Source organism: Dama dama, chromosome 23 (genome assembly GCF_033118175.1).
Source record: "Dama dama isolate Ldn47 chromosome 23, ASM3311817v1, whole genome shotgun sequence".
In the NCBI taxonomy this organism is placed as follows: domain Eukaryota; kingdom Metazoa; phylum Chordata; class Mammalia; order Artiodactyla; family Cervidae; genus Dama; species Dama dama.
Genome location: NC_083703.1, coordinates 2,696,913 through 2,722,096, shown reverse-complemented (window position 1 = coordinate 2,722,096; position 25,184 = coordinate 2,696,913). Strand labels below are relative to the sequence as shown.

At 42.3% G+C, this 25,184-nt stretch overlaps 1 protein-coding gene across 1 annotated transcript in view; it reads left to right on the top strand.

Moving 5' to 3' along the window:
* Positions 1-15,977, top strand: part of TMX4 (thioredoxin related transmembrane protein 4) — a 65,724-nt gene extending 49,747 nt beyond the window's left edge. Inside the window, exons 7-8 of the mRNA XM_061125922.1 lie at positions 9,893-9,956; positions 11,597-15,977. Coding sequence (XP_060981905.1) covers positions 9,893-9,956; positions 11,597-11,961 — 429 coding nt within the window. The 3' untranslated portion in view covers positions 11,962-15,977. The remainder of the gene's footprint in view (positions 1-9,892; positions 9,957-11,596) is intronic.
* Positions 15,978-25,184: the final 9,207 nt, after the last annotated feature.

Genomic DNA, 25,184 nt, shown 5'->3' with positions numbered 1-25,184 from the left:
AGGAATGCAAGGGATTTCTGTGTGTTAATTTTATATCCTGCAACTTTACTATATTCATTGATTAGCTCTAGTAATTTTCTGGTAGAGTCTTTAGGGTTTTCTATGTAGAAGATCATGTCATCTGCAAACAGCGAGAGTTTCACTTCTTCTTTTCCTATCTGGATTCCTTTTTTTTTTTTTTTTTTAATTAGTTGGAGGCCAATCACTTCACAACATTTCAGTGGGTTTTGTCATACATTGATATGAATCAGCCATGGATTTACACATATTCCCCATCCCGATCCCCGCTCCCACCTCCCTCTCCACCCGATTCCTCTGGGTCTTCCCAGTGCACCAGGCCGGAGCACTTGTCTCATGCATCCCACCTGGGCTGGTGATCTGTTTCACCATGGATTCCTTTTATTTCTTTTTCTGCTCTGATTGCTGTGGCCAACACTTCCAAAACTATGTTGAATAGTCCTGGTGAGAGTGGGCACCCTTGTCTTGTTTCTGATTTTAGGGGGAACTCTTTCAATTTTTCACCATTGAGGATACTGTTTGCTGTGGGTTTGTCATATATAGCTTTTATTATGTTGAGGTATGTTCCTCAAAGGTTATAGTGAAATGAAAATGAAAATTAAGCAGTAATAGAGGAGTGATAGAGGACTTTAAAAGAAAATGAAAGAAAAAAAATTTTTTTAAAGAAAAAAAATTTTAATTAAAAAATAATAAAAATATATGAAAATGAAAATTGAGGAGTAATAGAGGACTTTAAAAGAACATAAAAGAAAATGAAAATTAAGGAGTAATAGAGGAGTAATAGGGAATTTTAAAAGAAAACAAAAGAAAGAAAACAAAAAGAAAAATTTTTTTTTAATTACAAAAAAACAGTAAAAATATATCTAGGAATTTCTCTGGAGCTGTTGCGGGCAGTGTGGCTTCGGTTCAGTTTCAGATAGCTCCTTGTTCCAGCTTACACTTCTGGATATCCATAGGCCCCTTGCGGTGTAGTCGGTGTTAACTACAGGCATTTTAATCTGTTGCACCTGTCACTTCTGAAGCAGTTCCCTTTGTTTATTTGGCTTCTGTTTGCTGGTCTCTTCAGTGTCTAATTTCCGCCCTGACACAGGCAGGTGGAGGTGGTCTCTTGTTTAGGTTCGCTGTTCAGTGGTGCTGTGGGGAGGGAGGGGCGCTGCAGACAAATGTCACTGGCCTGTGGAGGGGGCACTCGCAGTGTTCCGGCAACACTGGGTTTGCCCCTGCTCCTGGTGTGTGTGCTTTCCCCGTCTACACTGCTCAGGCTCCAGGCTGCTCTTTAGGGAGTGGGCCCTGTGTTGCATGCGGTTCCAGTTTTCGAGTACTCCACAAAAGCGCAGACTCGGTTGGGCCTGCGTTTTGTGCCTTCCCCGGCCGGAGCTGCTCAGGCAGCCAGGAACTTGAGAGCTGGTCTTTAGCTGCGACCCTCCCAGCGGATGTCAACCATCCAGAATCTCAGGAAGTCTTTGGTTAGAAACTGGAAGCCTGTTTGCAGTTTGGTAGGGGGTGCCGTCTCTGGGGCCAAGTTTCCCCTTTCCCCTCCCCTCTGCCTCCTGCCTCCGCGGGGGATGGGCTGGCCCGCCCGCAGGCTAGCTCTTCTCTGGAATTGCTCAGTCTTTCTTTTGTTCTGCGAACAGCTGGCAGTGTGTTCCGTTAGCACGCTTTTTGCTGGTTAGTTTTCTCTCTCTCTTGCTATCCCACAGTTTAAGTTGCTGTCTCACGTCAGCTCCCTCCGAGTGCCCTCAGGGCATTCGGGCCCGGTCCTTACCCTAAGCAGTGCCGCCCGCTTGTCTCCGTTCAGCCCCCACTTGCTGGTGGCAGATGCGAGCGTCTGGGGGTACTTTTCTGCTGGGAGTTGCTTCTAGGCATGTAATCTGTGAATTTTATTTATTTTTCCTCCCAGTTAGGTTGCCCTCCGAGACTCGAAAACTTCCCCCAGACCCGCCAGTGAGAGGGTTTCCTGGTGTTTGGAAACTTATGACTCCCTTTCCGGGACGGGTCTCCATCCCTAGCTCTTTTGTCACTCTTTTTATCTTTTATGTTTTGTCCTACCTCCTTTTGAAGACAATGGTCTGCTTTTCTGGGTGCCTGATGTCCTCTGCTAGCGATCAGAAGTTGTTTTGTGGAGTTTGCTCAGCATTCAAATGTTCTTTCCATGAATTTGTAGGGGAGAAAGTGGTCTCCCTGTCCTATTCCTCTGCCATCTTAGCTCCTCCTCCCTAGGTAAGATTGTCTTAAAGTCTTATATTTTGTATTATATTTCAGGTCTTTTGCATAGTCTTTTAAAAAATAAACATAAGGAAAATGTTAGCAGTCACCTTTATAGCAAGCCATAACTTGGTGCTACAAAGTCATATTCCAGGGTGCCCAGGAGGCTTGATTTTATTTTGCCATGAATATGCTTACCTTATATTATGGTTTGTATTTATCATTTGACTGCTGATGTTAACTTCATGGGTAGGGATAGAACTTAAGTAGTCCTGGGTAATTCAGTAGCCCTGGGTATGTTCCATTCTGCTCTATTAATCTTATTGCTAATTAATGTGTCCTTAGTCCTCTGCCCTAAAATGATTTGACTGTGGATATAACTTTGTGGATATCAATGTATTTCTCCCATCTGCTGTCTACTATGGAGCTGCATGAGTGTGTGACTTCTGTAGGGGAAACAGTATGAGATCCTGGGTGATTCTGAGATAGAGTTATGCTGGATGTAGTTGAGTAAGGGCCTATTGGAAGTGAAAGTGAAGTCGCTCAGTGGTGTCCGACTCTTTGTGTCCCCAGGAACTGTAGCCTACCAGGTTCCTCCATCCATGGGATTTTCCAGGCAAGAATACTGGAGTGGGTTGCCATTTCCTTCTCCAGGAGACCTTCCCGACCCAGGGATTGAACCTGGGTCTCCCTCTTTATAGGCAGACGTTTTACCGTCTGAGCCACCAGGGAAGTCCAAACATTGAAAACTCTTCTCAGTATAAATAGTTTTAGAATTTTATTTTTGAGATTGACTTTAAGTTGAAAAAGTCAGGCCTGTCTGGGCCTAAGTTTATTTGGAAACTGAATCAAATTATCAGTGGAGGAAGGTTATTAGAGACTTGATCTGAAGAAGGGAGTTGATTCTAGACTATTCAAGTGACCAAGTGATACTGTTTCTTTAAAGAAGTTGGGAAGAGAACGTTATTTAAGGAAATAATAATTTCAAAGCAGTAATAGATTCATACGTTCTCTATTAATACATTTCCGTAAAACAGCAAGCATGTATCTCTGCTCAACGTGCATTTTCTGCACCTGTAATGTGTGTTGAAAGTGACAGAAGCTTTGCCTTCAATGAGGTCTCAGGCTCACTAATCCCTGTCACCTTTGCCTTTAACTGGGGACTGAAAGCAAGGCATGGGGTGTTGTCATGAGAAGCTTGATCTCGGTGGCCTCAGTGGGTCTCCTTCCTTCTGTGAGTCATCAGTTCAGTTCAGTTCAGTTGCTCAGTCATGTCTGACTCTTTGCAACCCCATGGACTGCAGAGCACCAGGCCTCCCTGTCCATCACAAACTCCTGGAGTTTACTCAAACTCATGCCCATCAAGTCATGCCCATCCAACCATCTCATCCTCTGTCGTCCCCTTCTTCTCCTGCCTTCAATCTTTCCCAGCTTCAGGGGCTTTTCTAACGAGACAGTTCTTCACGTCAGATGGTGAAAGTATTGGAGTTTCAGCTTCAGCATCAGTCCTTCCAATGAACACCCAGGACTGATCTCCTTTAGGATGGACTGGTTGGATCTCCTTGCAGTCCAAGGGACTCTCAAGAGTCTTCTCCAACACCACACTTCAAAAGCATCAATTCTTCAGTGCTCAGTTTTCTTTATAGTCCAAATCTCACATCCATACATGACCACTGGAAAAACCATAGCTTTGACTAGAAGGACCTTTATCCGCAAAGTAATGTCTCTGCTTTTTAATATGCTGTCTAGGTTGGTCATAGCTTTTTTTTCTAAGGAGCAAGCGTCTTTTAATTTCATGGCTGCAGTTACCATCTGCAGTGATTTTGGAGCCCAAGAAAATAAACTTTGTCACCGTTTCCATTGTTTCTCCATCTATTTGCCATGAATTGATGGGACTGGATGCCATGATCTTTGTTTTTTGAATGTTGAGTTTCAAGCCAGCTTTTTCACTCTCTTCTTTCACTTTCATCAAAAAGCTCTTTAGTTTTTCTTTGCTTTCTGCTGTAAGGGTGGTGTCATCTGCATACCTGAGGTTATTGATATTTCTCCCAGCAATCCTGATTTCAGCTTGTGCTTCATCCAGCCCAACATTTTATGTGATGTACTCTGCATGTAAATTAAATAAGCAGGGTGACAGTACACAGCCTTGACATACTCCTTTCCCAAATTGGAGCCAGTCTGTTGTTCCATGTCCAGTTCTAGCTGTTCTTTCTTGACCTGCATACAGATTTCTCAGGAGGTAGTTCAGGTGGTCTGGTATTCCCATCTCTTTAAGAATTTTCCATAGTTTATTGTGATCTACACAGTCAAAGGCTTTGATGTAATCAATAAAGGGGAAGTAGATGTTTTTCTGGTATTCTCTTGCATTTTCAATGATCCAATGGATGTCTGCAATTTGATCTCTGGTTCCTCTGCCTTTTCTAAATCCAGCTTGAACATCTGGAAGTTCACGGTTCATGTACTGTTGAAGGCTGGCTTGGAGAATTTTGGGCATTACTTTGCTAGTGTGTGAGATGAGTACAATTGTCTGGTAGTTTGAACATTCTTTGACATTGCCTTTCTTAGGGACTGGAATGAAAACAGACCGTTTCCAGTCCTGTGGCCACTGCTGAGTTTTCCAAGTTTGCTGGCATATTAAGTGCAACACATTCACAGCATCTTTTAGGATTTGAAATAGCTCACCTGGAATTCCATCACCTTCACTAGCTATGTTTGTAGTGACGCTTCCTAAGGCCCTCTTGACTTCGCATTCTAGGATGTCTGGCTCTAGGTGAGTGATCACACCATTGTGGTTATCTGGGTCATTAAGATCTTTTTTGTATAGTTCTGTGTATTCTTGCCACCTCTTCTTAATTTCTTCTGCTTCTGTTAGGCCCATACCATTTCTGTTCTTTATTGTGCCAGTCTTTTGCATGAAATGTTAATATACGCATTGGCCAGGAAGGGCATGACATTTCCCATAGAGAAGTGATTTCCTGATCAAGTCTTTGTTTCCCGTAAGCCTCACCATTACATCTTCCTTTTTTCCCATAATTTTAAAAGATGGGAAGTCAAAGCAAGACTGCTAGTTTGGTTTTTATTTGCTGTCTTTATTGAGCCTAGTAATGGTTGAAATATTTTACCAAGTGTTATTTTTTTTTTGTTAATTAATTAATTTATTTTAATTGGAGGCTAATTATTTTACAGTATTGTAGTGGTTTTTGACATACATTGACATGAATCAGCCAAGGGTGTACATGTGTTCCCCATCCTGACCCTCCCTTCCACCTCCCTCCCCATCCCATCCCTCAGGGTCATCCCAGTGCACCAGCCCTGAGCACCCTGTCTCATGCATCGAACTTGGACTGGCGATCTATTTCACATATGGTAATAAACACTCTTCAATGCTCTTCTCTCAAATCATCCCACCCTCACCTTCTCCCACAAAGTCCAAAAGTCTTTCTTTACATCTGTGTTTCTTTTGCTGTCTCACATATTGGGTCATCGTTACCATTTTTCTAAATTCCATATATATGTGTTAATATACTGTACTGGTATTTTTCTTTCTGACTTACTTCACTCTGTATAATAGGGTCCAGTCTCATCCACCTCATTAGAACTGATTCAAATGCATTCTTTTTAATAGCTGAGTAATATTCCATTTTATATATGTACCCACAGCTTTCTTTTCCATTCGTCAGCCGATGGACATCTAGGTTGCATCCATGTCCTGGCTATTGTAAATAGTGCTGTGATGAAAATTGGGGTACACGTGTCTCTTTCAATTCTGGTTTCCTCAGTGTGTGTGCCCAGCAGTGGGATTGCTGGGTTGTGTGGCAGTTCTATTTCCAGTTTTTTTTAAGGAATCTCCACAGTTTTCTCCATAGTGGCTGTATTAGTTTGCATTGTTATTTTTCACATGTAATCCAAGGACTCAGTTTTAGAAATCAAGTATATATTTTGCATTTTAAACCAATATGGGAAAGACCCATAAGTGTACATCAGATTACTCTGGCCTCATCACTTTCTGACATCAGCAACTGTGCTTTGAAGGATGGAAAACAGCGAAGCTGTGGACAGGCAGAAAAGCCATGGAATATACGGGCAGCAAAGTTTTCCTCTCTTATCTGGTCTCCATTTCAGTTGGTGTAGATACTGTCTGAATTTTGCAACTTGGGTGAACCATTTTTCTATTGGGTTGGCCAGTAGTTCATTTGGGTTTTCCCCAAGATCTTGTGGGAAAACTCGAATGAACTTTTTTGGTCAACCCAGTATATGCTGCTGACCGCTTCCCGGTGCAGAGCTTCCACAGAGAGGGTCTCCAGTATCAGGAAGTGTAGCTCTCACTCTCCATGAAAGATGGAAAATCTGTCTGCTCTCCTCTTTTAGATGCCTGGTCTGCTAAGCTGAAACCTGAAAATCTAACTGTTGGAGGGAAGAGGGAGAGGAGGGTACCATTCCTGTATAGGCCCTGTTTGTAAACAGTGCCATGGTTAGTGGCTCGGAAAGTGGCCCATCATGAGAGAGTGGTTCTTTAGACTGGAAAATAGATCCTGAACTGATGGAATGAGAGGATTTTCCTCCCAGTTTCTGGGAAGGATGACAGTGTAATGGAGTTATGTAGTGTTAGAGACATGAAACAGCCCTTTTTGGTAGACTGACTCCAGACTTGTCCTTTTGAGAGAATGCAAGTGAGAAAACAGTTAAGTGAGTTGCCCAGGGTTGAGGCTGGTGTCCCGTAAGTCTCTTGTAGGCCCCCTTACCTAGCACTTTAGATGGCCCAAGTGTCTCACGGGTGGGACTTACCCCCTTCCAAGCTCTGTTGTAAATGCCAGTTATTTGTTATTGGCAAGTGTTTCTTCTTTCCTTTGCAATGTGACCAAACCGAAACTTTCCGCTTCAGTTGGTATTAAGAAAGGAAAAAGGAAAAAGAAAATCAGGAAAAGCAGTGTGTGCAGTGAATGGCTCCTATAAGCATGTGCTGTCATTTGGCTTTCAGACTCTGTCTTTTCAGGTGGAAGTGTTCTCCTCTATGTTGTTCACATCAGTTTAACAGCTTGGAGCTTGCTCATCTCCAACCCACGGTGCTTCGTGCATCCCACTGCCCTGCACCTGGGTTTCCTCTGTCTGGCATTTAGGCATTTCTCTGGATCCAGGCTCTTAATACTTTGGCCAGCTGATGCAAAGAGCTGACCAATTGGAAAAGACCCTGATGCTGGGAAAGACTGATGGCAGGAGGAGAAGGGGATGACAGAGGATGAGATGGCTGGATGGCATCACCAACTCAATGGACATGAGTTTGAGTAAACCCCGGGAGATAGTGAAGGACAGGGAGGCCTGGCATTCTGTGGTCCATGGGGTCGCAGAGTCGGACATGAGTGAGCAACTGAACAGCAACTGGATCCAAGAGCCTCTGTGTGCAGCTTGGTGTTGCTTACACAAGTCAGACCGCTGGTGGTGCTCGTTCTCTCCCAACCATGTCCAGGGCCCCAAAGGCCACCTCTCTCAAGCAATCATTCTGGATCCTTCCCCACCCCCAGAACTGGTTATCGTCTCTGTATCTCTGAAGTATCTATCAAAGAGCTTTCTTCATTTTTTAATGAGTTCCCTGTTACATATTGCTTTACAATTTCCTTTTTTATCTTTTTCTGAACCCTTCCCCCCAGATTTTAGCATGATAGCTTAAATGTAATGAACCAAATATTAAGCAAAGTAATAAATGAATATGCAGGTGGTAATAGTCAAAGTGAGTTACCCATTTGATGTTTATAAAATTGAATCAAAAGGACCATGACTCTGGAGTTTTAAAATTTTTGAACCCCTTAAATTTATGAAGTATTGTTCCTGTTTTAAAGATTCGGTAGTTGTTCACGGTGAAGGCGAAGCTCAGCAGTTAGTTCGGTACAGGAGGACCCGTGCAGCCCTGCTCAGCAGGCGGCTCCCTCCCGCGCTGGTCTCTGTGCTGCGTGGTACGGTGTGGAGGCCGTGCGGAGGGTGTAGGGAGGAGGGACCCCGACTGCCTCAGCCCCATTTCATACGTCGTCCCATCAGTTTCATCACCGCAGCCCACAGTCTGGGTGTGGAACATGAGCCAGAATGAGCCTTCCTCTAGGAAGCTTGTAGTTTATCAAGGGAAACAGCTTATTAGTAGTAAGTAGAAAGTGAGTCAACGCTGCTCTCAAGGTTGGGGATGAGGCCAGTCAGTCACTCTTTAAAATAAGATCTAGTTCACATCATTGATGTGTTTTCTCACAGTTTGTCCCTCTAGTAATTTCTTCTTCTTATTATTATTATTATCGTCCCACTGCTTTTTTTTTTAATTGGAGGCTAATTACTTTACACTATTGTGGTTTTTGCCACACATTCTCATGAATCAGCCATGGGTGTACATGTGTTCCCCATCCTGACCCTCCGTCCCACCTCCCTCCCCACCCCATCCCTCAGGGTCCTCCCAATGCACTTCTAGTAATTTCTTGCAGCACTCTTAGTAATTCTACACCCTGAAATACTCTTCCACATAATCAGGAGTTTCCCACTGGTAAGGGACAACCCATATACAGACTCGTTTTACTTATCATACTGTTGTTCAGTCATCAAGTCAGGTCCGACTCGACACGACCCCATGGACCACAGCATGCTAGGCTTCCCTGTCCCTCACCATCTCCCACAGTTTCCCAAGTTCATGTCCATTGATTCAGTGATGCTATCCAACCATCTCATTCTCTGTTGCCCTTTTCTCCTTTTGCCTTCAGTCTTTCCCAGCATCAGGGTCTTTTCCAGTGAGTCAGCTGTTCGCATGGGGTGGCCAAAGTATTGGAGCTTCAGCTTCAGCATCAGTCCTTCCAAAGAGTGTTCAGGGTTGATTTCCTTTTAAGACTGACTGGTTTGATCTCCTTGCCGTCCAAGGGACTCTCATGAGTCTTCTCCAACACCACACTTCAAAAGCATCAATTCTTCAGTGCTCTGCCTTCTTTATTGTCCAGCTTTCACATCAGTACATGACTACTGGAAAGACCATAGCCTTGAGGTTTTGGACCTTTGTTGGCAAAATGATGTCTTTGCTTTTTAACACAATTATCTAGGTTTGTCATAGCTTCCCTGCCAAGAAGCAGTCATCTTCTGATTCCATGGCTGCAGTTACCATCCTCAGTGATTTTAGAGCCAAGAAGAGGAAATATGTCACTGCTTCCACCTTTTCCCCTTCTATTTGCCGTGTAGTAAAGGGGCCAGATGCCAGGGTCTTAGTTGTCTGAATGTGGGGTTTTAAGCTGGCTCTTTTACTCTCCTCCTCCATCTTCCCTCATCAAGAGGCTCTTTCGTTCCTCTTTGCTTTCTGCCATTAGAGTGGTATCATTTGTCACAGTAGGGTTTTTTAAAGGATCACTTCAGACTTGGCTGATAGAGTCTGTTTTCTTATACTTGCTTATTAATTCATCTTTTTTAGTGGACTGTGTGTATACATTTGACTTTGTGACTTCTGTTTGAAATTAGTAGTATATTCCAACATTATATCCACATTTGAAAAATAGAAAATTCTTAATTATACCCTTGCCTTGTTTTTTGAGGACTTCTGACCAATTGCTCTGTATTTATCTATGAATATCTGGTTATAGAAGCAAGGCCTAACTTTAAGGTTGTTTGGTAATGAATGTCCTGGTCACTCACTGTTAAATCACTGTTTTCCCTCCAGGTCTTGGTAGTAATATCAGAATGTTTGTACTTGCCACTTCCAAGAAATTTATCTGAACATTCTGGTAAGTATGACAAATTTATGAGATAGAGTATCTTTAGAAGTCTGTGGTATGCCTTTCTGTGCTCATAGTGAATTTCCCCGTGGTTTGCTGGTGAACAAACCATAACCACTACCAAATTCCTTGAAATGTGTTCTCTAGATAGATTTGAGCAAGCATTCCTTTATTTCCTCTCTTACATTGAGGGACATTTCATTTTGGCAATTACTTTTTCCGTTGAATTGTATGCCCTTCATTAATCAGTTGACATGCTCTCCTTCATTCAAACTGGGCTGAGCAAGGTGGGAGGGGAGCTGGCACTCACCAATAATGGCCCTGAGCCCTTTAAAGCAGTCTTCCCGAATCCTTTCACTACTGAACACTGTTTCTGGGACCAAATGCCCCTGGATTTCCATGCTTTTATTCCTGTTGTTTGCAGGAAGACTGTTTGTTTTCTGGGCCATACTTGGTCCTGTGGGATCTTAGTTTCCTGACGAGGATTGCACCTGCACTTCCTGAAGGGGAGGTGCAGGGTCCTAACCACTGGACCGCCAAGCAGGTCTCCGACTCATGAGACTTTGTAATTGTTGAATTTTATGTGAGTTTAACTAAATGAGCTTATAATTCTTTTTTAATTCTTATAGTTTTTAAGGCTTTCAGACTTCCATATATAATTATAAACTATATATATTCGAGTTATATTCCTTAGAATTCTTAAAAGTAACAGAATCCCAGTTTAAAGTAACCTACAGGAAAAAAGACAAATCCGTTAGTTTACAAAGCTGAAAAATCCAAGGATGTTCTGGTTTCATGCTTAGCCCAAAGATGATAGGTTTCTGTCTCTGTGAAGCTGATTCAGCGGCTTTCAACAGCCCCAACTCACATTTTATCAGTTTAACAATCCCTCTAGAAAGAGAGAAAACTTTTCCTCCTCACTCTGGCCAAAAATTCCTGGAAAGTACTCCAACTGGCTCTGCTTAAGTCAGAGTTTGAACCAATCACCATGACCAGTGAGTGTTTCACTGAGCATTCTACAAGTTACCTAACACAGAGCACAGAGGAAACTTTGCCCTCCATGCCCCTGGGCTGTGCCCAAGTCAGCTTGGTCAGCGAGTCTCCAGAGAGAGGTGGAGATGCCCTGGATGGGGCTAGGATGCCATCCAGAGATCTGTCCTTTGTGGTAACATAGTTTCAAGATAGAGAAAGCCATCCTATGCCCCATTGTTTCATTTCACAGCTAAATGCAATCGACTACTGAATGACCTTTTTAAAATTGAAGTATAGTTGATGTCCAACGTTGTATTTGTTTCAGGTGTTCAATAGAGTTGATTCATTACTTTTATAGGTTATACTCCATTTTAAGTTATGATACTGGTTATATCCCTATGCTGAATATTACATCCTTGTATCTTGTAGATTTTATACCTAGTAGCTTGTATCTCTTTTCCCCTTCCCCTCTCTTGCCCCTCTGTTTGGTCTCTTGCCCCTCCAGTTGGTAACCACTAGTTTGTTGAGTCTGTACAAGCCACTGGTTTGTATGAGTCTGTTTCTGTTTTATAATATTCGTTTGTTGGTTTTATTTTTTTAGATTCTACATACTAGTGAAAGCATTTTGAATGCCCATTGTTTAATCAGAGAATGTTACCCCTCTCTTTCTTCCACAGAGCAGAATCTCAGGTCAGAGAAGGTTCATATAACTGAACAGTTGCAGGATGTAGAGGAGGAAAAGGATGATTCAAATGAAGAAGAAAACAAGGACAACCTTGTAGATGACGAGGATGAGAAAGAGGACCTTGGTTACGAGGAGGAAGCAGAGGAAGAAGAGGAGGACGGCCCGGCTGCTGGTGTGGATGAGGAGAAGAATGATGCCCAGGACCCCGAGCCCCTGAGAGAGGCCCGGGAGGACGAGGGGCCTGGTGAGGTGGGAGATGACAGCCTGGAGCAGCCCCGCCCGGCTGCCACAGAGGCGGTGGGAGACTCGTTGAGACAGCGCAGAAGTCAGCATGCTGACAAGGGACCGTCGGCCTGAGGACAGTGTTTCAAGGAATACAAACCAAAAGAATATGTTAACTTCCCCTTTTGTCTGCAGTTTAAACCAAATTCTTATTTTCTGTTTGAATGAGCAAGCTTCTCTTGAACAATAGTCTTTAGCCATTTAGTCTCATGGCATTAAGCCTCATGTATGTTAGGGAGAATCTTTCAGGCATGACAATCAGGATACAGAAAAAGAAACATGGTGCTAGGGTCTGTCTGGGGCCGGGGGTGAGAACACGTTTGTTTACTCCGGGCTACAGAGCTCTGACCAGAGAAGGCAGTCCCCAGTGTCAGGAGCATTGTTACGGGCACATCCAAGGCTGCATGCCCTTTAAGTGAACGCAGGGCAAGCTGAGCACCCTCAGAGTGTAGCAGACATCTTGCTTCCTCTTGTTTGAGTGTTTATTTCTGTCAAACTGTGAGAAACATCAGGCACCATACACAGGGGTACTTTTTAGAGACAGAAGTTGAGAGGGCCTTGGAGATTATTGTAGAAAAAAGCTTGGAAATGTTCCTAACTCAGCCTCCCTTCTTGTGTTTAATTTCTTATCTTTAACATTTCCAGTTTTCCCACCATGGGCCTGTGGGCTCCCCACCCTCTGAACAATACTTCTTCAGTGAGAGGACTCAGGCAGCAGTCAGCTCGATATCAGCTATATTTATTTTGCCTTAACGGTTTAGATAATCAAGCAGCACAGCCCATGAAGCCATGACTACCAAGTGTCTCAAACAAAATGTTGTAACCTTTGGAGATTCAAAAGGAAGTAGCAGTTTTACAGGAGAGATTTTGGTTGTTTTTAGCCAAAATGTAGTCTTTTTTAAATTTTTTTCAAAAAGCTCCTTTAGCAATATTCTTTTATTGAAGAATATTGAAGTCAGAAGTCTCCTACGTCTTGCCAGTGCAAGGTAATCTTATGATGAAAACTTGAATACTGTGTTGTTTTGTTTCCATTTCAAGGGGTTCCCTGACTCTTGAACCAGTTTAATAATAACTGAAGAAACATTTCTGGTTTTCCTTCACTGATATGCTTTTGCTGAAAGAACTAACGAAAGTGTATATCTGAAAATGAAAGGTTTGATTTCGTTTGCTTTTTCCTTAATCTTGTAAAGAATTTTATTCCTGTAAATCTCAATGCTTAGTCTGCTAAAAGTACCCAGGGGGCTCAATGTCCTTTAAAAAATCCACCCATCTATCTGATTTATGTCTTAGAATAAATTCAGAATATTAGATTCCAAGCTTATGAAAGGTGTCTAAAGTTTATCATACACCCCTCGAGTCCAGATGGAATAATAAGTAGTACAGGTTTATGGAATTCAAAAAGCTTCTGTCATTTTTTTTCTTTTTAGTTTATTTTTTATTGAAGGATAATTGCTTTATAGAATTTTGCTGTTTTCTGTCAAACCTCAACATGAGTCAGCCATAGGTACACACATACCCCCTCCCTTTTGAACCTCCCTCCCCATCCCACCCCCAGGTTGATTCAGAGCCCCTGTTGGGGTTTCCTGAGCCATATGGCAAATTTCCCTTGGCTGTCTAGTTCACATATGGTAATGTAAGTTTCCATGTTACTCTTCATCTTTAAGGAGAAATATGCAGTACACTCCCATCTGCTGTTTAGATAACCCTTACCTTGTATTAACTTTGAACATGGGCTCACTGGAGGAGGGGGAGGTTCTGAAACTCTGCCCTGATGTGGCTGAATGAGCCTATTGCAAGCCTCACACAAAGGGAGTTTTTATTCTGACAGAGTCCAGTTGTTAGAGTTGGTTATTTTTCATCTTTCCCACTTAGTCACCTGATAGTCTCATCCCCCAGTGTGATGACAGTAAGAGTTGCCGATAATTTTTCTCTTTAGACAGCAATACAACCTCAAGTTTGAGGCCATCACAGAACTGACAGGCTGGGAAAACCTTGGCTTGTGCTCACTTCTTGCCCGCCCACCATCTGGGGCTCTGACACCTCCTCACCCGAAGCACCAGTACCAGTGGTGCCTCCGGGGAGGCAGCCCCATCTCCCTGACACCAGGAAGCCTTTCTGGAGCAGAGACAAGCTGAACCTGCCCTCCTGGCACTGGATTCTGTTTTCTTTTCTAATCAGCTGAAACAAAATTTTCAAAGATAATTCAAGTTCAACAGTATGGAATAAGAAAGTCTTCATAGTTTGGCTTTTCTGTATGATACTTACCCCCAATCCCCCTCCCCCATATTGAAATAATTCTTTTTCTGTGAGTGAAGTATTTTACTAAAGGAGACAGAATGAAGAAATAAAATCTACTTTGGCTTTTTATAAATGTAAGGCCAATTTCCAGCTAGACTTCTAATAGTATTTAATTATATAATAAAACTGAATTTTCTTTCTCAGCAATACTTTAAAAAAAAATAGAGGAAGAGGAGAAAACAGTTTGGAGATGTGGATTCATTAAAAGTTGAAGTATTTGCTATGGGGACTGTTTTTACAGGTTTTTTTTTTTTTTTTTTTTTTTATTCTGGTGAAAGATGTACACAATGGAATTTAATTTCTTTCCACTTGCAACTTTTAGGCTCATTTTAAGTACTTTCTGAATATAAAACTAAAGGAAAATATCAACTCAAAATAATTTAAAATTAGATTAACATTTCAATAAGATTTGATAGGTTTTTCCTGTAGGTAATATATTTAATCCAGAAGTCAAGTGCATAGAAATATGATTTTGATTCAAAAAATAAATTATCATACCTCCCTGTATTTCAGTATCAGTTACTTAGTTATAGAATATCAAAGTTAGGTAAATTAAACAGACTGTTCATTTGGGAATGGGGGCAGTGCCTTCTGTGTGAGAAGTGAGAGCAGCATGCCTGTTCACTGGTTAGAGGGAAAGTGAAACCTCCAGTTACTGTTTCCTTGATTTCTTCCTTTTATTGTTTATCTCTTGGCGAACGACCCCAGCTTGCTTAGAGTTCTCATTCTGAAGCAACATGTAGGCAGTCTACTTCTTTCTTTCCCTTTAAACTGTAAGTGTGAATGGATGGGAAGCTGGTTCATTCAACTCGCATGGCTTGACACTCATGAGCACACACCCACTGCTTTATCTTGGCACAAGATCCCAGTTAGCCACAAGCCTCTCTGACTACAAGAAGAAATCCGAAATTACTACTGTGATAAAAAGCAAGAAGCTTTGGTCAGGCTGACACTGCCAGTGGAGAAAGCCAAATTTTGACTCTCTTAGGGCCCAAATCCTTGTTGATAGCTGTGGTATTTCTACATGATTTGGGTGTGTGTGATTTGCGTAGATGATAGAAGTGTCTTTTAAGGCAAGTACTTGGCATGTAACTTTTTATTACCAAGTCCTTTAAGAGGGAAGCCTGATTTACAGAATGAGAAACATTAAAGAGTCCAAAGAAGGGTACAAATGATAAGACATACCTGAGCTTTTAGCCTAAAACGTTAAATTGGCATGAAGTAAGAAAAGGAAGGGGAGACTGGTGCTTTTGTTAAAGTGTATCAGTAGTTTCCTTATGTCCTTTATCTCAGTGTTAAAGTGTTATTTCTGCCAGTATTATAAATGTGTGGTTCATCCATCCTTTCAAATAATAGCATTTGGGAAAATAGTGATGTAAATCTTCTGTGCCAATAGAAAAGTTCCTTCTTGTTCAGTATCTGTTTATATCAGTCTACATTATGATCCCCTTTAGAAGATTATAGCTTATTTTGAAAACCAAAAGTGGAGTCAAGTCAGATCAATCTGGATGGGGCAGCTTTTTGAGCATCTTTCCTGAGCCAGGAGGTTTGCTTGAAAGGCCTTTGATAGTTTCAGATCAGGACACATGGCCTTCAGATGGCTTATTCTCAGTGAAACTTCGTGTGAACTGGGACACTGTACATATGTGACTCGCAACTTTAACGTGTTTCAGTGTATTTTAATAATTTGTTACTAAGCAGTGCAAATGTAGCTTCTTCATGCAAATGTAGCTTTATACTAAAAATACTATTTATTTGTATTGCAATACATTATAAATTTGTTATTTATATTCTTGTAATTGTCTTAATTTTTTAGCCTAGTGATACTTATTTTTCTCTTCATCTGTATTTTCCTCAAATGGCATCAGCAGCAACTGGAGTAGGAGATCAAGATATGAGCCTCAAGCAGTACATTGCCTGAATTACAGATCACCTTATCACAGAATTGTATGTGATCCTTGATGCTATTTGTTTTCATTTTATTGTAAATTTCCACTTGCATCAAAACCTAATGATGGTGATAACTAAGTAAAAAGAAAACAAAACAAAAGTTCTTTTTCATATAAGAAATTCACAGAAGTCATTTGCCTAGGCAGTGAAAAATATTACTTTGTTAAAAAGTAATTTTCATGTGTCCATCCTCCATCCTGTCTGTTCATTGTTCCTCTCTTCCTCCTCCTTGACTTGAATCCCGAACCCTTGCTTTAGTTTCTCTGACAGGTTCACAAAAACTCAGGAATGAGTGCAAAGATCCAAGGCTTCCTCCTCATCATAGTTGTGTTGCCTGTGGAAACTCGCTGCCTTCAGGTCCCCTCTTTCCTGAGGCCTGGAAGTGGCCGGTGCTGGAGCAGATGGCAAGGGATGCTGCTAACCCTGCAGGACACTGAGCTGATCTGGTCTCCTGGGACATACAGAGGACTGCACTGATCCTTCCTTGTCAGTATAGCAGTGGAAAAGCCCAAAGGACAAACTCCCTCAGAGACTGGGGTGAAATAATGGAATTAGAGTTTTCACTTTTGAAAGATGTCAGGGACATGTGTGGGCTTTCCTGGTAGCTCAGCTGGTAAAGAGTCTGCCTGCAATGCAGGAGACCCCAGTTCAATTCCTGGGTCGGGAAGATCCCCTGGAGAAGGGATAGGCTACCCACTCAAGTATTCTTGGGCTTCCCTGGTGGCTCAGATGGTAAAGAATCCACTTGCAATGTGGGAGAACTGGATGCAGTCCCTGGGTTGGGAAGGTGCTGCCCTGGAGGAGGGCATGCAAACCACTCAGTGTTCTTGCCTGGAGAATTCCATGGACAGAGGAGCCTGGCGGGCTGCAGTCCTTGGGGTCACAGAGAGCTGGACATGACTAAGCAACTAAGCACACAGGGATGTGTAGTAAGAACAAAATGATTAAATTTCCATGTGACCAAGTCCTTAGAGAAACTCACTCAGCATGCTAGTGAAAGAACATCCACTATGTGATATCTTGACCTACTTGAACTTGGTCATGCATCCTTGGTGGGAGCAAAGCCTGCAGCTTTTGAAACCAACACTGAGATGCAGTCCCCTTCTTTGCTCCAATCTTGGGGGTTCTTTGAAACCTATTCCACTATAATAGGTTATGTCTTCTTAGGACATGTGACCCTCTTGAGCCTTAGGATAGGATTAGGCAGTCTAGCCTGTGTTAGTTCAGATCAGTTGCTTAGTCGTGTCCAACTCTTTGCAACCCCATGGACTGCAGCATGCCAGGCCTTCCTGTCCATCACTAACTCCCGGAGTCTACCCAACTCATGTCCATCAAGTCGGTGATGCCTCCAAGCATCTCATCCTCTGTTGTCCCCTTTTCCTCCTGCCCTCAATCTTTCCCAGCATCAGGGTCTTTTCCAATGAGTCAGCTCTTTGCGTCAGGTGGCCAAAGTATTGGAGTTTCAGCTTCAGCATCAGTCCTTCTAACGAACACCCAGGACTGATTTCCTTTAGGATGGACTGGTTCGATCTCCTTGCAGTCCAAGGGTCTTCTCCAACATCACAGTTCAAAAGCATCAATTCTTCAGTGCTCAGCTTTCTTTATAGTCCAACTCTCACATCCATACATGACTACTGGAAAAACCACATGGAACAACAGATTGGTTCCAAATAGGAAAAGGAGTATGTCAAGGCTGTATGTTGCCACCCTGCATATTTAACTTATATGCAGAGTACATCATGAGAAACCCTGGGCTGAAAGAAGCACAAGCTGGAATCAAGATTGCCAGGAGAAATACCAATAACCTCAGATAGGCAGATGACACCATCCTTGTGGCAGAAAGTGAAGATGAACTAAAGAGCCTCTTGATGAAAGTGAAAGAGGAGAGTGAAAATGTTTGCTTAAAGCTCAGCATTCACAAAACTAAGATCATGGCATCCAATCCCATCACTTCATGGCAAATAGATGGGGAAACAGTGGAAACAGTGGCTGACTTTATTTTGGGGGGGCTCAAAAATCACTGCAGATGGTGACTGTAGCCATGAAATTCAAAGACACTTACTCCTTGGAGGGAAAGTTATGACCATCCTAGACAGCCTGTGTTAACAGACTCCCAAATCTCAGGGGCTTTCAGAACAAGGATAATTTTATTATTGTTTCTCTGAGTTCAGCCATCCCAGACAGCAGAGGCTGTCATGCAGGTTTTCCTCTGCATGACTGCAGTCAAGGGAGACTCTGGCTGGGTAATGTGTGGCTTCTGAGGCAGCTGTGTTCACTCTGCCCCATCACTGTGGAGGTGGGAGCACAAGGAGTGCTTCCAGGGGCTGTCAGAGCCTGGCTGAGTCCCTTCTGTGCACACGTCCTGGGAGAGTTCACGGCCGACCTGCAGTGGGGTTGGGCTGTGTTGTCTTGCCATGTGCTTAAGAAAAGTGAGGATTGCGAGCCAGCATCTCTGCCACAGTGACTTATCTTACCTATCTCTGTAACTCAAGTGCCTCACGAAAGGTAAGCTCCTGAGAAATGTTAGTAATATGAATGTCACATCACTGGAGAGGGAAGAACACATGCGGACCCAGGGCTGGCTTCCTTCTGAACATTCCTATCATTGATCTTCAGGATACCAGAGTTTTCAGAATGTTAGAGGTGTGTTCTCATGGAGTTCATGTTTGGAGAGATGGAAATCAATGAGTGCAATAAGAATGACAAATAAAAGAATTAAGAGATTCTATGTGAGTTTATAAGAAAGGAACCTGGTCTGGGTGGAGAGTTTGAATGGTATGTGTGACCAGGAGGGAAAGATTAGGAGTTTCTAAGGCAGATATGGACTTGGAACCCCTCTGATGAACACAAGCAACTTTTAAGCTGCAAATATTGAAAAACAGGATTAGCATTTATCTCAATGGGAGATTATTAAATATTCAGAGTGGGTTCTGGACTTCATTTTTTCCTTTTTTTTAGGAAATGAGAGAGGAAGTTTCTTGTTAACCCTTGCATGAGATTTTTCTCCCATTTCTATATCTTTGATATCTAATCAGTAATTTATAAATCTCCCTAAATGGGTTTCTAGTTAATAGATGTTTAATCATGTTAACCTTAAAAATTATACTTTGGAAAATTTTATACCATAATTCTTTGTGTTTTGTTGTCCCTGTTGGGACATATAATTCCTAAAATTATGATTAGTTACTTTGGTAGAGTTCAGAGGATAAAGCGCAAACTCAGAGGAACAGCCTGCCAAGTTTACAAAATTACAGAGCTGATACTCTATGGAATTGTCCTTCAATCTCTAGATCTCTGTAAAATAAATTCTAAGCATGAGTCTTGATCTAATAAATAGCATTAGAAACCAGCAAGTTATGGATTAACCATTGACTTTTAACTGTTTTGACTAATAAAAATATTGTACAGGATATTCTAAGACTTTTCACATCCTTAACTCCTTCTTAGATGGGAAGCAGCTGTGGGCAAAGCTATAGCTATACTGTGGCATCAGATTTTTTGACCCTCCTTCAGAGCCTTTATTCCACTGACTCTGGAAAAGTGTTACCTCCTAACAGGGTCAAATTGTCCTATTAAATGGCACAAAATAAGGTGATTTTTTCTTCTGTGCTTCTAAACACATATGAATAGTGTCGACATTTGTTTTAAAACTGCTACCTGTTTTAATGCTATAGCAGAAAGCAACCTCCCTACCCACCTCCATCCTGTGAGTACAGCACAATCCTACTGACAGGTTAAAGTAGTGACCTCAAGAAACAGTTAAGCCCATGACCGTCTATGAGCTTTCTCAGGAGATGAACTGCCTCATTCATATTATGCAAACAACACAGTGATTCAGGGGCAAACCCACAAGAGGAGAAGTGTTAGCATACATTGTTCAAAAAAGGTTTAAATTTAAATTGTTGTCTTTTGCAGGTTAATGATGCAAATCTCCAAGGAACAGGAAGGGAAAAAAATCTCCAAGGAAGCGGTGAGTTTAGCATTTCTAAAACTTATTTGATAAACAACATTGAGGGAACAGAAAACTTGAAAACTCTCCCACCACAAAAACTAGAAATCTTGGCTAAACTGTAGCTGACATCTTTTTAAAGGCAAAGTTATCCATTAGAGAAGGAAAAATTCACAGGGGTCAAAAATCATGAAGTAAGTAAACATGACCTGGTACTAGGACCGGCCTAGTAGGGGTGGTGATGTGGGGGTGATGTTAGTGTTGGAAGCTGTGGCCCTAGGTAACCAGATGGTGTGTGGATTTTTGACCACAAAGCTATGGGATACAAAGTCTTGACTATACCAAGGTGGGAAGTTGGAACCAAAACGGTATAAAATTCCCAATTACATCCTCAGTGAAACAAAAAAAAAAAAAACTACTCACTAGCACATGGGGAAAGTTTATCTGTCTTGGCCTCATCTGTGTGTAGAAAACAGTAGTCTTCCTTGGGAAATCAAAACCACAGGCCTGACTTTTATAAATTTAAGTTTGGATTTACATAAGCTTCATAGTCTCAAAAGGCCCCAAATCAAAAAATTTTCATAAATTTGGGGCAGGAGGGTATACTAGCAAAAGAGGACAAAACTAAATACTCTTAAAAACGCTGTTGACCTGGCATAAAAATTCCATTGATAAAGCCCACTTAAAGATTAATTCACAATTCAAAATTACAAACTACATAAGGAGACTTTTCACCAGACACAACGATTAGATTTGCCCTAATCCCTGAGATAATATCAGATAAAAACTTTAAACTTTTAAGACATAAAAGAAGAGGGCACTTTTTCTCCCCTTATAATAATATATTTTAGTTTCATCCATGCTGCAGCTATAAACAGTTCAATCGTTTTTATTGGTGTGTAGCATTTCATTTGATGAATATGCAACACATTATTCTTCTGTTAACAGACATGCAGAGTACTTCTAGTTTTTGGCTGGCCCCTGTTATCTTCTGACTTTACTATTATAGTAATCTTTGGTAGAAATATTGGGATGAATACCAGAAATATATTCCTCAGGATTTTCCAAGGTTTGTTCTTATGTCTTACCTGTCTTCTGAGAAACCTGTATGAGGATCAAGAAGCAACAGTTAGAACCCGGTATGAAACAACTGATTGGTTCAAGGTTGAGAAAGAAATATGACAGGGCTGTCTGCTGTCACCCTGTTTGTTTAAACTGTACGTTGAACACATCACAAGAACTGCTGGGCAGGATGAGTTACAAGCCAAAATCAAGATAGGCAGGAGAAACATCAACAACCTCAGATATGCAGATGACACCACCCCAATGGCAGAAAGCGAAGAGTAACTGAAGAACCTCTTGATGAGGGTGAAGGAGGAGAGTGAAGGAGCTGGCTTAAGACTAAATATTAAAGAAAACTAAGATCATGGCATCTGGCCCCATTACTACATGTAATGTAGAAAGGGAAAAGGTGGAAGTAGTGACAAATTTCCTCTTCTTGAGCTCTAAAATCACTGGGGACGGTGACTGCAGCCATGAAATCAGGAGACAATTGCTTCTTGGCAGGAAAGCAATGACAAACCTAGACAGTGTGTTGAAAAGCAGACACATTACTCTGCCGACAAAGGTCTGTATAGTCAAGGCTATGGTGTTCCCAGTGGTCACATACGGTTGTGATAGCCGGACCATAAAGAAGGCAGAACACCAAAGAATTGATGCCTTCGAACTGTGGTGCTAGAGAAGACCTGAAAGTCCCTTGAACAGCAAGGAGATCAAACCAGTCAATGTTAAGCAAGATCAATCCTGAATATTCACCGGAAGGACTGACGCTGAAGCTGAAGCTCCAGTATTTTGGTCATCTGATGCGAACAAACGACTCACTGGAAAAGTCCCTGATGCTGGGAAAGATCAAGGGCAGGAGAAGGCGGCATCAGAGGATGAAATGGGTAGATGGCATCACCGATACAATGAACATGAACTTGGGCAAACTCCAGGGAGATGGTGAGAGACAGGGAGGCCTGGTGTGCTGCAGTCCATGGGATCGCAAAGAGTCAGACAGGACTGGGCAGCTGAACAACAACTATCTTTGATAGAAATATTGGAATGAATACCAGAAATATATTCCTTAGGATTTTCTAAGATTTGTTCTTATGTCACTAAAAGGCAATGTATTTTACCCCTGCAGGCAGCAGATACTGGAGCAGGTCTTCTGGGGTGAATCCCAGGTCCACCATTTGCCATGATTTGAACTTGAGCAAGTTATCTAACTTTTCTGTGCCTCATCTTTACAGTGGGTATATTAAGGGACATTCACATCCATTGATGACATTCTAGACAATTCTAACCAATCCTCCTAATGAGGACAACTAGAAAAGCTGCTTTATATATACATATACATGTACATATACACACATGCATATGTATACATATGAAAGTGGCATTCCCAAAGACTGAGCATTAATCATTCTCACCTAACCTCCATTTTCCTGTCACCTACCACCTCTCCTTTCTTACCCTTTCTGGAGAAAGGCCCTTTCTCTACAGATCCTTTCTGATAGAGATACCCCATCTCAGCTCCTAAGTTTTTTTCACTGTACAATTAGGCCATGTACCCAGGAAAGTTGTAAATACCAAAGTGACATTGCCAGAATTTTGCTTGATTGTGAGGGGAAGTGGGAGAGAGGCTATGCAAGGACATGTGTCTAAAGAAACTGTGCTGATTACACTTTCCATCTGCTGCCCCCAACTTCCCTGGCTCATACAAGGAAGATCAAAACCCCTGTCAGGGGTCTCTGTCAGGAGACATTGTCAAATTCAGCAGCTTCTGCCAGCATTCATGGAGGCAGAAAATGGCAAAATTCACTAATGGAATTTCTAGAAGAGTATGAGACTGAGTGACCAATCCCCCTGCCTGCCCAGAGTGTCTTAGGCCCTCGGCTCCAGTGCCTGCTCTTCAAAGAGGGAAATGTGATTCATCTGACAAACCTCCTCGGGGCAGAGGCCTCACCAGATGCCCCTCTCCTCCATGGCAGATGGGGACAGGGGCACACCTGGCCTTCCAGGTCCCACTGCAGAGGCAGATGTGAGCCCTGTGTGGACTCACCACTGCTGACTTCTTTCTGGTTTCCACCTGTTGTTGGAAAACTACTGCACTGGAAGCACATTAGTGCCCACCCTGTGAGAAGAGCTGTCTTTCAGGGTCTCTGATTGGGACTTGGGTCTTGTTTACACTTCCCTGAGAAATCTTCAATGAGAGGGAGTATCCCTGCTGTAACTTCCAGTTCCCTAATTCTGCTCCAGGCCTCTGGCATGAGCCCCCCTGGGTGATCCTGAAAGCTGTAACTATGCATTCTTTATCCTCCTCAGCCTAGGCCTCCTTTACCAGTAGTGAGAATTCATGAGGCTTTTCAAGATTAAAACCCAGCAAATTTTTGCTCTCTCACTTAATTGTTCCAACCAGGAGGTTTGCCAAGCCTCCTTCCATCACCCTTGACAGACAGACCACCTTGGGCATGCTTTCTGCCACATATGGGCACATCCTCTCAAAACCATTCTACATTAATTGCAGCTTGTATAGCTTCTGACTTCCTAAGTCAATCATGGTGTCAGATGTTAGATGCTATAACATCTCACTATTCTGTGTCTGTGCATATTTGTATCATTTTAGTAGGATGGTCAAATTACAACTATGTTTTTTACTTGACCCTTCCCTGGCATGATATTTCCCACGGATTTCTCAATGTTCTGGGGGCAATTATTTTGTTCTGGTGGCTCAAAATTCTGAAGTCAACTTCCACAGCAGCAGCCAGAAGCCAGGTCACCCAGAATAAAGCCGTTCACCACCAGTGAAAATACTGCTTTTACCATCAGGCCCAATTCCCAGGTTTACAGAAAACATGTTTCCCTGCAGTTTCGGAGCTGTGTAAGGACAGGACACAGGACACACTGCGTGTGCATACAGGACACTGCCACTCCATAAGGATGAGAAGGGCCTCCCTGGGGGCTCAGCGGGTAAAGAACGCACCTGCAATGCAGGGGAACCTGGGCTTGGTCCCTGGATTGGGAAGGTCCCCTGGAGAAGGGAAAGGCTACCTATCCAGTATTCTGGCCTGGAGAATCCCATGGTCTATAAAGTCCATGGGTTCACAGAGTCAGACACGACTGAGCAACATTCAAGCACTCAAGCAAGCCTGCAGTTTCAGAGCTATATAAAGACACATCTTGGACACACGGTACCATTCCATGAGAAAAAAAGGGTAGGGGAGAGTGTTCTGTGAGTTTTAACTGCCTTACCTGTTGTTACCTTGATTTGGTGAAACTGTACTGTCAGATGACTTCCCACAAGTAGTGGCAAGCAGCCTGCTTCTTTCGGACTACTCAAATACTTGACCATAGTAGTTGTTGTAATGAAGAGAAAAATGAAATAGAGTGTTTTTCTGGCAGGTTTGAGGAGGCAATTATCCGGCTTTCACAGGGGTAAAATTGCTTTTGCATCAGGCCTCAATTCCCAGGTTCACAAAGATATGTTTCCCTGCAGTTTCATAGTGGTATAAAGACACTCCTGGGACCCACCGTACCATTTCTTGAGAAAAGAAGTTGGGAGAGTGTTTTGTGAGTGTTGACTGCCATACCTATTTTTACTGTGATCAGGTAAAGTTGTACTGTCAGATGACATCCCAGCAAAAAGTGGCAGACAGCCTGTTTCCTTCAGGAAACTCAAATACTTGACCATAGTTATTGTTTTAATGAATAGAAATTGTGTTTTTCTGGCAGGTTTAAGGGTATGATTTTTCAGGTTTCACTGGGGAAAATTACCAATTTTGCCATCAGACCCCAATTCACAGACTCACAAAAGTATGTCTCCCTGTAGTTTAAGAACTGTGTAAAGGTCCTCCTAGGACACACTGTACCAGTCCATGAGAGATTATGTCAGGATACCGTGTTTTGTGATTGTTGACTACCATACTTTGTTTACCTTGATAAGGTGAAACTGCAATGTCAGATAAATTTCCAGAAAGTAGTGGTAAGCAGCCTCTTTCTTTAGAAAAATGTTTAGAAAACTCAAATATTGACCAAAGTTGATGTTTTAATAAAGAGAAAA